The sequence below is a fragment of the Tetrao urogallus genome, assembly GCF_951394365.1.
Source record: "Tetrao urogallus genome assembly, chromosome: 4".
Lineage (NCBI taxonomy): Eukaryota > Metazoa > Chordata > Aves > Galliformes > Phasianidae > Tetrao > Tetrao urogallus.
In genome coordinates this window covers 14,476,033-14,495,120 of record NC_136817.1, presented here as the reverse complement: position 1 = coordinate 14,495,120, position 19,088 = coordinate 14,476,033, and the positions used below count along the sequence as shown (strand labels likewise).

General features: G+C 40.1%; 1 protein-coding gene across 1 annotated transcript in view; it reads left to right on the top strand.

Annotated features, from left to right (window-relative positions):
- Positions 1-18,762, top strand: part of WRN (WRN RecQ like helicase) — a gene marked incomplete at both ends in the record, with an annotated part of 42,394 nt that extends 23,632 nt beyond the window's left edge. Inside the window, 17 exons of the mRNA XM_079534659.1 lie at positions 360-541; positions 662-763; positions 1,082-1,174; positions 2,485-2,626; positions 5,800-5,970; positions 6,048-6,142; positions 7,436-7,511; positions 7,683-7,756; positions 9,255-9,333; positions 9,614-9,726; positions 10,625-10,739; positions 11,851-11,976; positions 13,631-13,793; positions 14,841-15,052; positions 16,299-16,367; positions 17,025-17,189; positions 18,640-18,762. Of these exons, the coding sequence (XP_079390785.1) occupies positions 360-541; positions 662-763; positions 1,082-1,174; positions 2,485-2,626; positions 5,800-5,970; positions 6,048-6,142; positions 7,436-7,511; positions 7,683-7,756; positions 9,255-9,333; positions 9,614-9,726; positions 10,625-10,739; positions 11,851-11,976; positions 13,631-13,793; positions 14,841-15,052; positions 16,299-16,367; positions 17,025-17,189; positions 18,640-18,762 (2,100 nt within the window). The remainder of the gene's footprint in view (positions 1-359; positions 542-661; positions 764-1,081; positions 1,175-2,484; positions 2,627-5,799; positions 5,971-6,047; positions 6,143-7,435; positions 7,512-7,682; positions 7,757-9,254; positions 9,334-9,613; positions 9,727-10,624; positions 10,740-11,850; positions 11,977-13,630; positions 13,794-14,840; positions 15,053-16,298; positions 16,368-17,024; positions 17,190-18,639) is intronic.
- Between the last annotated feature and the right edge of the window lie 326 nt (positions 18,763-19,088).

The window sequence follows — 19,088 nt, the reverse complement described above, 5'->3', positions numbered from 1 at the left end:
CCTTCTTCCTATTGCAGCTGAGCAGGCACAGAGTTATCTCGAGGTTTATTCTATTCCTTTTCAGGGCAGGTTTATCATCCTTTGCTTGAGAATAACTACCTGAAAACACTGCTAACATTTGCCAGGCCATAGCAGCACTCTCACAACTATAATCCTGTGCTCATGTTGTGACCAAAATCAGGCTCCTTACTAAAAGTGAAGTAGAATTCAAGTGCGAGTTTGAAGCTGTTGTACCTTAAGCTGAATTTTTGAGTCTGTGGCAGAAAATTGTCACCAGCAGTGTGAGCATTAATAGAAACCCAAATGTATGTTCTTGTTGATCCTCTGAAAACATCTAGTGTATGGCTTCTGTTTTGTAGTGTGTTGTTGCTACAGTGGCGTTTGGAATGGGCATCAATAAAGCAGATATCCGGATGGTTATTCATTATGGTGCCCCTAAGGAAATGGAATCCTATTATCAAGAAATTGGAAGAGCTGGTCGTGATGGGCTTCCTGCTTCTTGTCACGTCTTGTGGACTGCAGCAGACTTGGTTTTAAACAGGTAAATGTCTGAAGACTGCTGCTTTGACACAGATAGCTAAAGGAAAAAATGCTGTTGATGAGGCACAGGAGAATAGTGGTCAATATTAAGGTTCTTTTTTTTTTTTCTTTTGGCTGGTAGGCGTCTTCTAAATGAGATATACAATGAGAAGTTCAGATTGTACAAACTTAAGATGTTAGAAAAAATGGAGAAGTACCTTTCCTCAAACAGCTGCAGAAGAAAGTGAGTACTGCGAACAGCATGTTATTGCATGTATCTTAAGTTAGCATTAATAAGAGTTGTTGTGACTGTCACAAATGTAGCTTGTAAACATAAGGCTTCTTCAGTATCAAGAAATATAACCTACAGCATATTTATATGAATATTTCAAGTGTTCCTTATTTACTTTTCGGAAATGAACCTTCCTTTTCTTTAGTGGAATCAGGGCCAAAATTGTCTCTGCAGTGAATTAATTATGCTGATTTCTATTCTGTTTTCTGCAATGAATTTAATGACTAAGTTTTTGTTCTTTTATTTAATTCCCTGCTTTCCCTTGGGTAGAATCATCCTGTCTCATTTTGAAGATAAACAACTCCGAAAGGTCTCCTCTGGCATTATGGGCACAGAAGAGTGCTGTGATAATTGCAGGTGCAGGTAAGTGTTCTCCCCTTAAAGGCTGATACAAGAGGATGTGTTCTCTCAGGCTGACTTACAAGGCAAACTATCTGAAATTATTGACTTCTTATGCATTTGGTTTTGCAGATGTTGAGCCTGAAGCTTATCTTTGTTTGAACAGCTGTCCCTAACTTGCTATTCAATAATTCAAGAAGCCATGAGGCAGGTTATAAGCAGTAAGTTCTGCTGTGGGAAGACCTGTAAACAAAGCATGGCCTCAGTTCCCAGAATGGTGTTTAGAGCAACTTTCTCAGACCACGCAAATACTCTTTATAGGTCCTGTTGGGTAATTAATCCCAGAAGAAACTTACTGATAGTGGGATGCAAATCCGCGTGTTTCAGGTTGAATTGCCTTACTTTAATAGGAGCTGCTTTCTTGTTATGGTGTGTGCTGACATATGTTCTTTCCAGCATGTGTAATAATTTCGGAAGTGCTGAGGGGAAACTGAGGGGATCAGTAGCCCCGCAGATTTGAGTAGAAACACTTTCCTCATCTCTTGTGTACATACATGCACACTTTCCTGAAGCTGTAGTAAATATCCATTGTTCTTGCTGGTAGCAAGAACTCTGTGATCAGAGATAAGTTATTACAGTGTGTTGCTCTCAGCAAAAAATGTACCAGCATGGTTACATACAAGGAATAAGGAAACTGTCTGGACCCTATCCCAACTAACCAAGAGTAGAACTTATGGGAGAGATCGCACCTTCAATTTGTTTGCAGTTATGGTGCTGTGCCCCAGTAAAGGGCACACAGTGAATCTGTATTGTTGAACTCAAATGGTTTGAAATGCAGAACACTGTTCTCTTTTTTTGGAAGTGTGTTTTTTTGGTAGGTTTTTCTACTCAGCAGCATGTCCAATAACAAGGCAAAGGAAATGGGGTAGCTCTTTCCTTCTGTTGTTTTCACTTTGTGTTTACTGGGAGGTAAGAAGCAACCTCTTGGCTACTATGTGCAGCTAAAACAAACAAACAAAAGTTTTATACCAAAGACTGTCCATATATTCAAATACTAAAGCCAGAAGATGGGTGAGATGATATTTTGCCATAGCAGGTATCATAAAAAACTGTTTAGTGTTTGGTTGTGCAGCTGTCCTAATCACACATGACATTGATCTTGCTTGGTCTCACACTTTCAGTTCTAGTTCTTTACACCTGTATAAGCAATTAATGATACCTTTAAATGTAACTCAAGATGTGTATTTTATTTTGTTACTACTTAGTAGACAGTGCTTGACAAAGAGGAGGCTTGGTTTGTTTATGCTTAATTTAGTTTTCTTTGTGTCTTTCAGAACTAATTGTTTGGCACCCTCCAGTGATTCAGAAGGTGGTTTACAGGACTTTGGAAAGCAAGCATATCAGCTGCTTTCTGCAGTAAGCGCCCTGGAAGAGAAGTTTGGAACTAGAGTCCCCATTTTGTTTCTCCGAGGTTCTGTAAGTGACACAAGAATTGTTTGCCCTCTGAGAGAAGAGGGATCGTTAGCATGTCCTGCCCTCTTTATTAATAGACAATACATTGATATGCATGTGTATTTTAGTACCTTTTTCTTAGAGAGCTATGTAACTGTGGAGAGGTAGGATAGATTTCCTGAAGCTCTTCAGCAGCGGCACTTCTCATGCAACAAAGTAGATTGTTGCCTTTACATGCAACGTCAATAAAGTGAATCTCTGAAGCATGCTGGACTTAACCTTTGTGTAGGTACAACAAAGGAACGGCTTCTGCCACTGAGCTGTTCTTCTCATAGCTCTGCTTTTCTAAAAGGTGTAATATTCAGCCTGTTACATGGCCCAAGATCTCAGCTTAGAAATGTGTGACGTGTTACCTATGCATGTTTCGTGGGTTACTTTGTTATCAACAGTTGTATATTAACCCAAGCAGTGGCAGAGCTTCCAAAGCTCTTTCTGAAAATCTTGAGCTCTTAAATTCTTTATGGCAAATCTGATGTCCTTGCAGAGGCAATTAAGTGACTTCTCAGTGAAAACTCATCATTTCCATTGTCCTGGAAGGAATAGCCTTTCTAGAACTGAGAACAAACAGGTCTCTGCTTGGTAGTCCATTGCTTTAAAGAAAGATCATGATGATTTGTTTTCTGGCTTTGTTCTGCTGACTGACTTGGAGTGGTGAGACAGGAAGTAGCATATTAAGATGAGTGTAAATGATTTATGCCCGTCTTCACATTCAAAGCATTTGGAATACTGAGGAGAAATGCACCAGAGAGAAAACACAGGAGTAAGAACAAAATCAGTTCAAATGTTTACAGTCTGGAAAAAAAAAAAACTCTTGCAGTGCTTGATAAACTTGGTGAATGATGTCATGCTTTCTTTGTGTACGAAATCTGCTAATTGTCACACAAATGTGCTTAGGGTGAAAATACATCATTGTAGATCTTGAAGTAGTTTGAATAATTTATTTGCTAGACGTTATTGGGAGAATTGTTAATCATGCCAAGCTTGCACTGCTAATGTGGAATAAATTCTTACTGCTTATGAGAACACTTTTCTCTGGACTAACATACCCTTTAAAAATGGTGTTTTTCTTTGCTTTTTGCTTCAGTTTGTCCTTGTCTAGAACAAATGTGTGAAATAATCCACCAGTATCTCTGAAAGTTATACATGCTATTTCTATCTGAAGATGAGTGGTGTATTGCTTCAAAAATTTATGTAGGTGATGGAAAAGTGATGCTTTTAAAGAAGTTAATGGTATCTTTTTACAACAAGCAAGTCCTGGTGGCCTCCAACAGACTTGAGGTAGACCATGGGAGGGACCTGCTTCATATTTGAAAGCTGAGTCAGGCCATAAAGTGAATAAGTTTCTCTGGGAAACCTGGAATTAGAGCTGCATTGGCAGAAATATTACACTAACCAGCTAAACCAAGAAGAATATGATGTTTACAACTGAGCTCCTTTTATCAGCCAACATGTGAATTTATAGCTATGTCAACAATGATTTTATTGTTAATACTAGAGATTGTTAATAATTTAGAGGTTGCCAATGGCTTTAAGTAGTAATTCTAATAATTTCTAAACAGTTAAAATTGTAGGTTTGGCATAGGACTGGCTGTCAGAAGCCAAAATGACATGACGTTGCTCATCCTGAATATAGCTGGAATGTTTACTGTGTTGCATCTTACTCCTTTTATAGAGATATCCAGAGTTGAACTCGCTCTCAGAGTTAAGCCCATATTCTGAAAATGTGCAGCTACTGGAGTAAATAATGTAACTGCAAAACTGAAAGGAATGTTGCTATGCTTTCAGATAATTCATGTTAAGAGTTGAATGAGGTCTCTCTAGACGTGAGGTTGTAAAACTTGGCTTTTACTGCCTCCTGGAGAGGTGACTCACTTCAACTCAGAGTCAGGACTCAGTGCCCAAGTGCCATTAAGCAGTAAGCTGTGCCCCCTTGCATGTAGCTGCCATTCCCTGGGTGCTAAGGCTGAATCAAGAACCTCTTCCTGCTGCTCCTCATGAGCTGAACAGGAATTGCTTGTCCGTCTCTTCCCTGTGAGCCCTGAGGATATGATGGAGCTCAGCAGGCCTCCCTGTGCTGACCATTGCACCATGCAGGCTTTTGTTCATTGCTGGCAGAAATGTATAGAAAATAGTGGTGACCATGTTGAGAAATAGCATTTTATAGCTGAGAACTTGCTTTATGAAAGTGTTGTAACGCTCTTTGTTGTTGTTTCTATGGAAATAAATAGATGGCATTACTTTTGGAGCAACCTGTGTATATACTAGAGCACATGTACTGCATATGTATATGTGTTTGTAATTCAAAAAAATTGCATATTGGCTCTCTCTGTGGTAGGGATGGTCAGCACATGGGCAAATGACAGTCTGAGGCATGTCTTCCTTTTGCTTTCATACACCAGTGGTAAACTGAAACTTCTTTTCCTCTAAGACGTTTTCACTTTCTATCACTTGGGCCCCTGTTACTTTCCTGTGTCAGAAATGTTCTGAACTTTTCAGGTTCATGGGAAGCTTCCCGTTGGATGGAAGGGGCTTTAAGCTCTCTACGGTCCCTTTGGGCATTGAGACTGGGGGATCAGAGAGGACCTAATTGTGGGGCTTTTTTCTAGTCTCAACCATTGATAAGAGATGGTGAAACCAGCAACCATTCCAAACAAAAAGAAATGTTGAAGTGAATGCCTGAACATTGTAACAGGCAGCTGAAGAGGAGGAGCAGTAGAGCAAGCATTTGCAGTCAGCTTGTTGCTGTTTCTGCACCCTTGTCCTGTCGTGTAACTTCCTCTATGTGCAGAGGCAGTTTTATAGTTCTGTCGTATCAGTGTAGTTTGTCATTTGAAGTCATAATGTTTTCACAGCACAAAAATGGATTACATTAGCAAAGGTGAAATCACTCCTTAAGTGGCATTGAACGAGGTGATAAGCATGGTTTATGCTCATCATTGAGTTGTTGTATGGTTGTTGTGGTTACTGTGTAAAGTTGAATTAAATTTTTTTTGGCTTGTGACTTTGCAGAGAAGTTCTTCTAGTAAGTTTATGTTCCTGGGGACTTGTTCCTCGTATCTCATGATAATCTTGCAGGGTATATTGAGAACTTCCTTCTGAAAGGACTGGAGAAACCTGACAGTTTCTCTCAATTTCAGAATTCTCAGCGTCTGCCAGACAGATACAGGAAACACCCTCTGTATGGTAGTGGAAAAGATTGGACAGAGAACTGGTGGAAATCACTCAGCCAGCAGCTGATAATGGAAGGATTCCTCAGAGAAGTCTCTGGGCGCAGCAAGTTTGCAACAACGTGTGGGCTCACCCAGAAGGTACTTCTTGGTGTGAGTCTACCCATCACGGGCTTCTGAGTAATCTATAGCTAAGCCATATTGTCTTTTCCTTACAGGGTAGAAATTGGCTTTTGAAAGCTGAATCTGCCCCAAATCCAAGTCTTCTGTTACAGTCCAATGAAGACTTAAACCTACAGAGAACTCCTCGAAGGTAATTATAGTGTGTGTTTCCTCTTAAGCACTCTATTTTTATCATCTAGGTTATTGGTCCCTGAGGACTAGTTCTGGAAGTGGCAGATTGGACAAGAGATTGCTGCACTGGACTTAGCAGCCAAGGCTTTCCCTTTGGTACTATCACAGTACTGAAAAAAAAAAAAAAAAAAAAAAATTGGAAGATATGCTGAAGGCAGGAAATATTAGAGCAAGATTTACTTTTTTTTTTTTTTTTGCTGCTGTGTTACATAATTGAATTGGTCTTTAACTAGAGCAGCTAACATTTTTTTTCCCAGTTTTGCAGTTGACCTACATTTTCATAAAATTTAGCTTTTCGGTTTCACGTTCTCAGTCTATGTGCTACACGCCTGTGTTGAAAAAAGAATTGATTCAACACAAATGTGTGATGGTTTTCTGTGTAGCTACTTCTGTGAAATCCTAACTTCTTCAGCTCTTGGTGAATAAATCTGCAAAAGTGGTGAGGTTGTTTTTCTTTTTCAGTGGTGGTCATCTGACTTGCCGCCAGAGTAAATTACTTTAAGGAAGTGGCAAGTGAAGCTTTGCTTGTCATCCTCCATTTCCAGCTGTACTTCATAAACAGTGTTCTGTTGGTCTTTGCAAACATGGGCTCAGGCCAACTCTTTTTGAAGTGAAAGATGAAGAACTGGAGGCTTTGCTATAGCAATAAGTAGTGCTGGAACAGAGTTGTTCAGTGCTGGACACCTTCTCAGATGTCTCAATTGTAATTATTTATTTTTCAGTAATGCAAAATGTAAGTGCCAGTTTTCTTTTGCCTTCCCTCTTGTTTCTGTTGTGACACTTTTTTAGTTGCTGTCTTTGTGCCTTCTAGAAGAAAAAATACCTTGTTTGTTTCTAAATAGGAAGTGGCAAAAATTGCACTCAGTGCAGGCTGGGAAGTTGATACTTGTTTTCTCTAGATGAAGAATCTAAAAAATAGATTCTTATGAAGACAGTTTAGTCACAAAACTTTGATTTCTCATAAAAATACCCCTGTTTTTCTCTATATGACAAAATTTTATGTTCCTCTTTAGCATTATTCTATTTTTATCAAACTTTGGGGTCCTCAGTGTTCTCTTTTTAAAAAAGGAGGAAAAAAAAAAAAGTGTATTTAGTAACTTAAAACAAAAACAAAATTGTTATTTGCCCAAAGTAGCCTTACACAAAGTTCTACTTAGTTTGCTTAGTAAAGTGTACAGTGACACGGCCGTGTACAAAAAATTAACAAATGATTCGGTCAATTTAAGCGAAAAGGAATTCTGTTTCATTACAGAAGCAGACCTTCACCTGCGGTCTCAATGCAGCACTCCCCAGACATGAAAGGAACAAAGCAGTCCCCAGTTAAGCAGGTCTGTATGGGTACAGCTACTCTTGTGTGCTTTGGCCCTTCCTTGTTTGTATTAAAAACCTTGCAAGTATTTATGGTGTCACAAATGTATGTTTTCCTGCTTACGGCAGCATCACTGGAAAATAGCATTAAATTAGCATTCATTTGTCTCATTCTTGTGGTTTTTTTATAGATGTCCTTGTATGAAATGTTTGCCTATGAGAGAAAAGCTGGAACTCTTCCAAAAAGCAATACCATGGTTAACAGGTATGCTCTTCTAAGATTTAGTAGTACTGATATTGTTGGTAATGCAGTTCTTCAAACCAGTATTCCACTTTGAACAGACCATAAAAATGTTTGATTGTAAGTAATTAGTATTTAAAGAAAATAAAGTAAAAAAAGAAGATTTTAAACTTGTAGAGCAAGTTTCGTGAACTGTAACAGTGCAAACTTGCTAACTGGCTTGAAAACCAGTACGAATAAAATTAAGAAAATGTATTAAAAATGGAGTAACTTTATATTGGGTACTTTTAATGTGGCCATTCTTTTTTTTTTTTTTTTTTTTTCCAGTCAATGTTTTCTATGTGATGGCTGAAACTGTAATGGATTTTTAATTGTGATTTAAATAAGAAATTAAGAATAATAGTTTTCAGTTAAATTTAATTAAGCCAAAAAGTTAGCAAGCTGTGACTGCATCTTAAAGATGGCAAAACTGAATGTATGTCCCATGCAGTTATTGCGAGTGTTGAGGTTTCTGTCTTTTTTGCAGTGATGTGGAGGAGACTGAGACAAACCCAGGTTCCTTGAGGTCAAAAGAAATAAAACAAGCTTTTGCAAAAGGCAGAAAAAGTAATTTGTTTTCCATGACTATGTGTAGCTTCAGGTTTAAACCCATCTTGCATTTCTGAAAAGTTCCATTCTTCTTTCCAACAAGTGTCCTGATGCTTGCAGAAGACAGGAAAACCAGAAGTCACTTAAGCTGAAAAACTGCCACTGTAGCTGTATGGAGAAAAATCATTTTAGGGACAGCTACAGTCTAAAAAGGAGTTATTTTGTACTTTGCTTGGCAAAACAAGGAGATACTTATTCTAGTTTGCCTGCAGATATTGCAGTATGATGATGGCAGCCTAATTAGAGGTAAAATTTCCTTAGCACGTGAGCCTGTAGGCTGGTCGCTGTGATGTTCTTTCTATGCAGACATGCCTAGAGGTAACATCAGCTAACTGCTTACAGCACAGCAGCTGTGCCTTTGTTACTGATGCTTTTAAAGTGATTAGCTCTTTTTGGCAAAAATCCATGTTAGTGGCCACGGGTAGAAATGCAAGATGTTTCTTGTGGATGCTGTCAGAATACCATCATGAATGGACAAGTGCTTCTAAGAATACTTTTTCTTAACAGTACAACCATACAGATGCAGGCAGTGATACAGGTGGTTTGTTCACAAAATGGCAGTGTTTATCTGAGTTTTTTTTTTTAATAGCAAGAGGCTATTTTTAAGTTATAGGACCATTCACAGAGGAATTTTTCATGAATTTGGTTATGTGATACTACTATTTCTGCTCCAGTCAGCTCAAGTCTCATATCAGTGCTGCTGCCAGCGTGAGATGCTGGCCAAAATCTGACTGCACTGTCAAATACAGGCAAAAAAAACCTCAGAACACGAGAAAAAAAGCAAAACAAATAGAGCTGCTGCTCACTTAAATATTAAAGTTTGTGAATAAATTGATCGGACACAAGTGTTGACTTTATACGTGACTTTCCTCAGTCCCACGGAGAGCTCACCAGTGAAATCACCTTTGAGGTCCCAAGTGCCCACTGTTTCATCCCAAGAAAATGAACTAGAGGTAAGTCTTGAGAAGAGAGGGTGTCTGGGAACTGCAGTCAACCTGTAGAGCACAGTTCTGCAGTATTGGAGCAGCTGTCTTGGGCAGCTCTTTGACATTACACAGATGTTGTGAGTAGGAGTCCTGAAAGAGCATTTCAATGTGAAGTTCTTAAAGGGTTGCAGGATTTTTTGTGTATTAGTGGAAAGATGAGAGAAGCTATAATTTTTCAGCTCGATTTGAATCATTTCTACGTGCTTGATTTAAAGCCTCTTTATGAGAATTTGGCTCTTTTTCACAGACTGCTCTCTATGGCAAGTTGCTGACTGCTAGACAGAAGGTAGCTAATGAGAAAGTAATTCCTCCTGCTGTCTTGGCAACCAATAAGATCCTGGTGGAGATGGCCCGAACAAGGTAAAGCCAGCACACATACGTATTACAAAAACTCAGGAAAAAAAAGTCACAAGTAAAGTCACATTTTCTTTCTGCTTTTGTTAGGTAGCATGTCTCATTTGTAAAGCAGTAGCATTTTTCCTGATCAATTTAATTTGTTATAGTACCTTGTAGAGTACTTAGTAATGTAAGTTAGAAAGCTGCATATATCAGACTTGTGTCTTCATTCTAGTGTTGTTTGTTTGTTTTTAAATAAAATGCCAACTTTGCATGTGTCTCTTTAACTAAACCTCCTGTCAGCTTGACAGTCAGGGAGGAAAAAATGCATTTCCTCCAATTCTTAGCTTCCCAACTTCTCTTCAATGTGTTCTAGTTATTTTACTATGCCCACATGCTGGTAAGGGTTAATACAGATCAAGAACTGTCCCTTATATGGATAGGTGTGTAGCACAGAAGAATAATAAAAATTTAGTGTTGCTCTCAACTACTGAGAGGCAAAAAAAAAGATTTCTTTGATTTTAAGAGAGGGTATCGTAGCGCAGATCAGCATTTAATGCATCTGAAGAGCCTTCCTGAGCTGCTATGCAGCATTAGATAAGAGGAGTACTTGGAATGTGTATGTTCTTTCATGGAATATCTCTAGGCTTATATGCTTTCAGGAGGGAATAGCAAACAAATAATAAATGCAGTTAACACACACTGAAGTATTAACAGTGTATTTGAAATTTTTGCTGTAGTCGAGCTTCAAGATACAGAAGTGCAGGCAGAGAATTTAATACCAGAGATGATAGTACATTAATGAAATTTTCAAGTAGTGACTGATAAATCTGTAGTCCAAGTGCGTGTCACTGAGACACCTCATGATTCAAAGCATCAGTATAGGACATATCCATGCCTTTAATTGTTTGTCTTGGATCAGGCCTACAACTGTTGAGAATGTGAAAAGAATTGATGGTGTATCTGAAGCCAAATCAACAATGCTGGGCCTTCTCCTGGCTGAGATTAAGGACTTCTGCCAAGCGAACAGTTTGCAGGTATGGCTTATTTTTTAAGTGTCTTCTAGCACGCAGGTGCCCTAAGGGTCATAATTTGATTTGCAGCTGTTGGATTCCTCCTTCGGTGTTTGTCCTTAATAAGTTTTCCCATCCAGGCGGGGCAACCTTGCTTATGTATAGGCCTTTCAAATCCAAATGTGTTACGTAGTAATGACATCAGGACGTGGCTGATGTTATGGGTTGGTGGTGTTAGGCATATTTGTAAAGACCACCTGTCTAACCAGGTTGATGGTGCCATATTATTAATAGCTTGTAACTAGTTAATTATGATATGGGTTTGGAGACCAAGGGTATAGGGAATGGCCCCAATCAGGTTATTGCTTCAGTAGATGTTGATGGAAGGACTCTCTGTTTCTGTAAGCTTTTCTTCAGCAGATAGTAGAAGTCCAATGCCTGAATTTTGTCAACACTGTTGATTTACTTCTGAGATTTCCTGTGAAGTAGCTCTTCATCAGTCTTGCCCTCATAATAGTAAGAGGTACTACCAGAGAGGGACTGTGGAGCACAGGATTGGAGGTGATATGCAGCACTTTAAGGGGGTGAATTCCCATATATATCTGTAGATACTGGGATAAGAATGTCTAGAAAGCAAGTAGAGCAGTAATGCTACTTCTGCCATGACTGAGAAATTCCTCAGTGCGTTAAACTTCAAGTCATATTTCTCTTTAAGAGAAAGCTAATGGACCTAGGTATGGGGATTGAAGCCATTCCTGTTTTTCAATAAATCTTTGTTAAGCTTAAGTTGAAAATACATGGAGGAATTTCCCATACAAAAACAACAGGTGGAATACCACAGTTGGTTCTGATGGCATAATTTTACATGTGTAACGAAGACCAACTGAGTTTTGTGTTGACATGCTGTTTTTTGGCTTTTTCCTCTTGAGTTCATTGGGGCAGTCTCATACTTGTTTTATTAAGATGGAAATACACGAGTATCCATCCTGATTCTCTCTTTGCTTTTTTTTTGTGGTCAAAACCAGTCTGCATGGTGATGAATGACTCCATTTCTGTTACTTCTTTGGGTAACAGGAGAGTGATTCGTTAGTTGTTACTGAGATATGATCCTTTTACTCCTCTTTATCTGACTCAGACGGACATATTCCCCAAATCTGAATCTACAGATCAGAAAGAGACATCTCCTTGGAAGAACACTAAAGCTCTGTCTCCCTCAGAGCATGTCACTTATGTCCTGTTCCAAGAGAAAAATCTCTCCCTGGTAAGTTCCTCCCTATGGTGGTCTCTTCCTCTTAGAAAACTAACAGTGGTGACATTGTACCTAAATATGTAGGGGATTTGCACATTAGTTCCCTTTAAATCCTTTGCCAGTGTTGGGAGGGGTAGCTGTGAAACTCTGAAGTGGTGTCTTTAGATTGGCAGGACATGGGGCATAATTTCTGCCATTATTTTATTGGCACGTTTTAGTAGTTTTGGGCAATGTGCTTTTCTGCTACGAGTTCTAGTTCCATCCAGCACTGTATCTCTAGCGCTGCATCTTTGTGTTCACACAGTAAGGGCATGTAGAAAAATTTCCTGACCAGGAAGCCTGTGGGGAAAATACACTAAGCATGAGGCTGTATCCAGTCATGTTCTTAAGGCTAATTACTGCATGGATAAATTTCATTCTGTCACATCTTTAAGTAGCAAACCCCTGTTCCTCTGGCTGTGCCATGTCCATGTGTAAGATAGTAATGTTGCAAAGTGAAGGTCACATGGAGATTCAGTGTAAAGCAGTAAGACTACGTGTCAGTGTGACTTTCTCATTCAGACTTTCTAAAGGTGTGTCTCCTGTTACCAAGAAAAGCTAAGGTCAAATTGCATCTAGGTTGTTCAAGTGCTATGGGGCGTGTGCCTAAATGGATATCGTCCCATGTGCCCTGTAAAGATGAGCACACTGCACTTTACGTAGTGTCCTTTATTGCTTTGTAATTCTGCAGTAGAAAATTGTAGTTGTTTTGTATTTTATTTTGTCCTTTCCGAGAGTATGGATAATACCTGTCAGGTATTTGCTAACTTGAAGTGCATGCAGGGGCTAATTAGCAAGAAGCAATTGTATAGTTACTGGATGGGTAAATTGATACTCTGCTTCCATTAATCTTCATAATTTTATACATGGTTTGTGTATTATCTGTGGAGAACAGAAATAAATGGAGCATAAAAACATGAAGCCTGATCTTTAAAGGCAGAGAAGAAACCAGTCTGAAGTCTCTCCTTGAAATATGCAAGTTTAGATGGAGTAAGTTTCAGATGTTTCTTTTCAGTGCAAGTATTTCCAGATAATTTATCGAACAAACTTGAAATGGAAATTTGTTTAAGTACTGTTAAACATGTTCTTCTCTGGCTCTGTGAATCATGTGGACAACTAGCAGGTCAAGTGCATCACAGCTACTTAGCAGGAAACATCTGAGGCTTTGTCAAGGGAGTACCCCACAAAATAGGAGCTGTACTGATGTTCAACTATGAGACAAAAAGCATCCGTTTCCTTCGTAGTAGAATTTGCTGGGATTCAGCTTCTATTGAGGGTGGAGAGAGGACAGTGTTTAGTTGTGGCATAGGAACACGTGCTATAAAGCAAGCTGAAGGTGGTCACACAAAGCACCATTCCACAGAAGAGTCTGTTTTTGTATGAAGTAGTCTAAGGTCTCATCATGCTTGTGCTAAGAAAAGTATTAGTCTTGAGAGAAATATGCTCTTTATGAGCTGGAAAATAAACTTGAGAAATATTAGAAGAAATAAAGTGTTTGTCAGTTGTTGCACAGCTAGCTATGTGCTGGTATCCCTGGTTGATTTTTGTGGTACAGGAACTTGCCAGGCTTTCAGTTGTATTTCAGGTGCTTCTGCCACCTTGATTTCCTCTTCCTTTGTTTCCCTAGAGGACTATCAGTGAGACCAGATCTCTTCCTCTTACTGAGGTTGGCACTCACTTGTTCCAAGCGGTGAAAGCTGGCTATCCTGTCAATCTGGAGCGAGCAGGTTTGACTCCTGAAGTTCAGCAGATGATTTCTGATATTATCCGTAATTCTCCTATTGACTCAGGTGAGCATCACAGTCTGTCTGAAGCTTCTCATGGTAGTGACATGCTAATGAAGGGAATGAAAAATATCACAGCTCTGCTACTGCTTTAGGTTGCACCTATCATTTTTTTGAAGACTTGCCGCTGTAGCAAGGCAGAGCACTGTGAAGGCAGTTGTTGCTTGCCTTTCAAGTTGCCAGAATAGGGCAGTCAGGCTTCATTAAAGATCAAAAGAAGGTAGCGCTCTATAGATGCTTCCATTTGACTGTATTGTGCTGGAAAAGATCCAGGCACCATTCTTAGAAGTGTATATATTTACTCAGTTGAAAGGCAAGCTAAGAAATCAGTCTGGCAGAATCTTTCCATGTGTACTGGCTTATGGACAATATGATGAAGCAGAGCTGTAAAATTTCTGCAGGGAAGCTTGTCTGCAAATTACTTGTTTATGAGGAGGAAGCAGGATAGTGCAAGAAATACAGCTGTTCATCTTAACCCCGTCATCTGGTACCATGGGCTAGTTCAGAAGCTGGAAGCAACCACATATGGATTTGTGGCTGTGCACGTGAGGCACTGAAAGTTCAGTCTCATCCTTGGAGTTTAATTACTTTAGATTGCAGAATTCTTCTCACTTGCCACTTGCAGTACTCCTGTCCCATTGCAGATTTATGTGTCCTTTTTGCAGCAGTTACAGGCCCAACCAGACTCTCAGCTTTACTTTCTTAAACATACTGCTGTGCAAGTTCTTTCCAGCACAGCAGAAGATGGGAGGCTATTCAACCTGTGTATACAGTCTTCATCTCCATAGAAAATGGTTGACAGGAGAGGCAGGCTGGAGTAGGGTGATTATGATGTTGTACACTAAATGTGAGATGGTATGTTTCTGTGAATCAGTTGGGAATTGATCCCGTGAACTCGTAATATAGTTTCTTATGGGACTTCTAGGCTTTCTATGCCTTAATTCATCCTTTCCTGAGAAACAACTGACTATTTTCTTATATTGTAAAATAGATCAATGTGAGGCAGGGCAATTAAAAAAAAAAAGTCAATTGTATTTATATATTTTTTCCAAGACACCACCAAAATTCAGGAAATCAGAAAACTTGTTCCTGCAAATATTGAACTGTATCTCATCCAGATGGCTATTGCATTGTTGGAGAAAAAGGATGGCAGTAAATCTAAGTATGGTTCAGGTGCCAAAAGGATGCTGGTGTTGTCAGATGGACAGCAGGAAAAGACAGGAGCAGACCAAACGAGCAGGGGCAAAGCGTGGAGTGGAAGAAAGGTTAGTAAAAATCTATAGAACTGGTTTTGTGAAAATGTTTTGTCTTTTTAGAAGCAGGCCAAATGCTGTTCGTTGTTGCTGTACGCAATACTGCTTAGCATCTCCATCTTCCCAGTCCCCCTTTTCCTCAGCTCTGAGTAAGAGTCTTTTTCTCTTCTGGTATTTGACCAAGAGGTTCCTCTTCTGAAGTGCTGACCAAGCGAAGAGATCAGCCCCTGATCAGTCTTGCTGCTATGTATACCATTATAACTCTGACTTAATAATGGGCTCAGAATAGGGATGATCATCTTCTGCTCTTGTCCAGCCATTCAGGAAGTGAATGTAAAAGATTCCCTGTAAAATCCAGGAGTTTTGAGTAGCTGAAATAATGGAAGAATATGAAATTGAAATTTCTGCCCGGTATGAAAGCTCTACATAAGCTAGACCATTTATAGACAGTCCATTTCTGCCTTTATTGGCACCTGATCACCCACCTAATTTGGGAAAACTGAATCCCTTTCTGTCTAGAAAGTTCTAAGACATTCCTGAGTCCCTCTCTTGCTCAAGCCACTGGATGTAGCTATAATAACAAGAAAAGTGTCATGCTATAAGTCTGAGTCACTGGGAGAAATTTCCTCTAGAAGGAAATACTGAGCTTGCTACTGCAGTTGGAAAAGGCTAGGCCAGCCTTTCCAGCCCCATGGTTGCCTCTCAGTGTCTTCACAAGTTGCAGTTCAACACTTAATACAAAAGCCTGCCCTGAGTTGCTCCAAGCGGGATTGGTAAAAAGAAATGGAAAACTGTAAATCCTTCTGCTGCCTGCATGCACAAGGACTTCATATCTGTTCCTTACAGAGGTTTGGGATGGTTTCTTTAACTTGGGACTAAGATAATGTTTCGTGCCTTGCCAAACTGATTGTTTCTTGCCTTCCCGAGTACTGTTTTGTTTCTACAATAAGTGTCTGAGCATGTTTATGTTGTTTCCCAAAGTTGAACTGACAATTCAACTGTATGAGCTATGGTAACTTTTTTTTCCTGCTACTGGTAGCTTCTGGAGCTAGTAACAGGGACATACTAATAGAGATCAAATTCATGTTGTACAAATGAACAAACAGCAAATGTCAAAAAACTAATCAAAATAGACTTCATTCATTTCTAAGAAGAAATGCTCACTCTAGTAATTCCTTGTAGCAAACAGCTTTTGAAAATAGCAATGGATGTTATTTTCTTTTTTTTTTTTTTTAACATTATGTTGTTTCTTTCATAGGATAATTTGACCAATCCTACACTGAAAGGAGATGAAAAAAACCATCCGCAAGTAGTGCCATCAGCTTCGGTAAATAGGTGTTATTAATGTAATAAATCATGTAGTAGCCATTAGCCATTAATGGTTCTTTAAGTGAGATTGAAATTGTGAATCAGAGATGCATAGTTGATGCAAAAATCTTAGCTTCAGTTGTTTCCATCAGTAATGCACAAGCATGATGTAACAATCACAGGTTAATAGATTTCAATAACGCCTTTATCAACTAACACCTTAGCTTGAAAATCATGTCTGAAAATCACAGAATCATAGAACAGCCACAACTGAAAAGGATCTGGAAGGTCATTTAGTTTCACCCTCTGCTGTGGGCAGGGCTGCCAACCACAAGACCAGGCTGCTCAGAGCCACATCCAGCCTGTAAAATACAGCAGTGGTGTAAACATGCAAACAAGTATTTTGAGTTCTTGGAACCACTGGGACAGAGGATACAGTCTTCTTCCCCAGAAGGGAAAAGAAAAGGGGGAAAAAAAAAAAAAGGCCCTAGTGAAAATTTTAGTTCCTTTATTTATAATGAATGTGTTTCACTTGCTCAAATTTTGTTTTGGTGAAATGGATAAGAAATAGCTAGGGATATTATTAAGGAGAGGGTGTTGGAACTCCTTTTTATAATTTACTAATTTACTTCCACAAAATCTACTTTGTACTCTCATACTGTGATACATGTAACAGACTCCTTTGTTACTGTCCTATGCAAAGGTCGCCTGGAGCACAGATGATGCCCAGCCCTCAGGTAACAGGGGTACAACAGACCGCAAGGAGCCCATCGAGTTGGCCTCCAGGAACCAAACAGCCCTCTGTACTGACAAAGAACTGTTTGCTGACACTCAGCCAAAGGTGAGGTTGCCAGTAGCTCTGCCAGGAGCAGAGCAAAGAGGTGGTGATTTCAGCGTTGATCTTAAAGCAAAACCCAGCTTCTGTTTGAACTCTTTCTTGTGCATAAACCGTTACCCTGAATTGTCAGCCAGTTTCTTATGGTAATGTGCTTGATGCAGAACAACATGTCTTTTGTCTTGCCCTTGATGAGCCTGAGCACACTACTTCCACAGAAAACACCCTGCTTTAGGAAATTTTTCCCTAGTAAATCTTGGCAGCCCTCTAGTGGCAGGTGCTTCCAAACATCTCAAGGGGACGTTCAGCTCCTTCTCCAAGGTTGTGTTCGATTGCTGCTCATCACACCAAGGATTTCTGCAGTGGTATTCATGTAAACAAGCTGTATGAGCACAGACACTGCATTTCTCTAAAGATGGCTCGTATGGCTCTGAACAGCATTACTTGCTGTACAGCATGTCTCAACTTCCCAGCCTCAAACTGGAAATTGACGTCTGCATCATGTTTTGTGTTCACAAATCTATTATTCTGGTTAGGTTTATCCCTGTCCTTTGCTAAGTTTGTAGGTAGGTATAGGTCTGAAACAACACAGCAGCTATCTTACCAGAACACTGAATGTAATGGAACATTATTTACTTTATTGCCTCGGAGAGCTTTCAGAACATCAGTTTTAAGTCCACTTTTCTGAACCGGGAACGAAGGGAATCAGTGTAATGATTTGTGCCCACCTTCTGCTCCACCTGAGCTTGTGCTGGGAGCTTTGGTGGTGTACATATCTCTTGCTATTGTCTCTTCAGCAGCCTTTCTCCTGACTGCAGATCAGTCCTGGTGCAATTCCTTCCCAAGAGATGAACATCTGAACAGAAATCAGTCCCTCCATTTAAAAACTGGTGGCTGAATGGAGAGTGGAAACCCATTTATCTCATGGCTGTGTGCTCTTACTAAAATTCATGCCTTGTTTCTGTGGCATTCATTGAAAGATGCTCTGTGGAGTTGCAGAGAGCACAGCATGGTCTGCAGAACTGACACCCTTTCTGGTGAGAGGGTGAGGAGCAGGCATCTGTGGCATCACAGGTGGGCTTTAGTAGTCATCAGGGAAGGTAGCAGACACCTGGGTACCTCAGCCTGGTAACACATCTCCCTCGGTGTCACACAAAAGAACTCTTGTTACTTTATTTGCTCTTTTGACAAAATTATTTTGTTTTGTTTCAGTACAATTCCCGAGGATAACACTGGCAGAGGTATACCAGTGCTTTATGGCAGGCCTGATGTTTCCCTGCTCATTTATACAGTCAGCTGCTTGAAAAAAGCCCTGCAATTGAGGGAGACACAAGCCTTCCACTGCCCTCATTAAGTTGATGGGTGCCTCCTGACAGCCACTGTTAGAGGTACAGAGCTGTAAGTTACAACTGAATATAGAAATGTGTTTTTTTTATTTACCTTTTTCTCTTTGCAGAGCTCCCAGCCCCCGGCTAAGAGGAAGGTGCCCACATGGTTTGGAGCCTCAGCATCCTCTGTTCTCCCTGTGCCCCAGACCAAGAAGCCCAAAGCAGATACAAGAAGAGGCATCTTCAATTGAAGACTAGTTTTGTATGAAGTGTTTTCTAAGACATGTACAAATGTTGCGTGTATTACAGCAGTGGCTCTTTTACATGAAGCAGTGATGCTTGATCCTTTTTTTTCTTAATCCCTTGCGAGAGGCATTTGAACAGAAAACCAATTCTGTGTTTTTTTTCACTGTGTGAAATTCGTCATTAAACCAATCCGAGGCAGCAGCCTCCAGCCGCCCCTGCGTCCGCCATCTTTACCGGTCCCGCGTTACCCGGCGCTGCCCACTGCGGGGCGGTGCAGGCGGCGGCGCGGGGGCCGCTGGGAGCGCGGCGTTGCCCAATAGGAGCTGCGCGG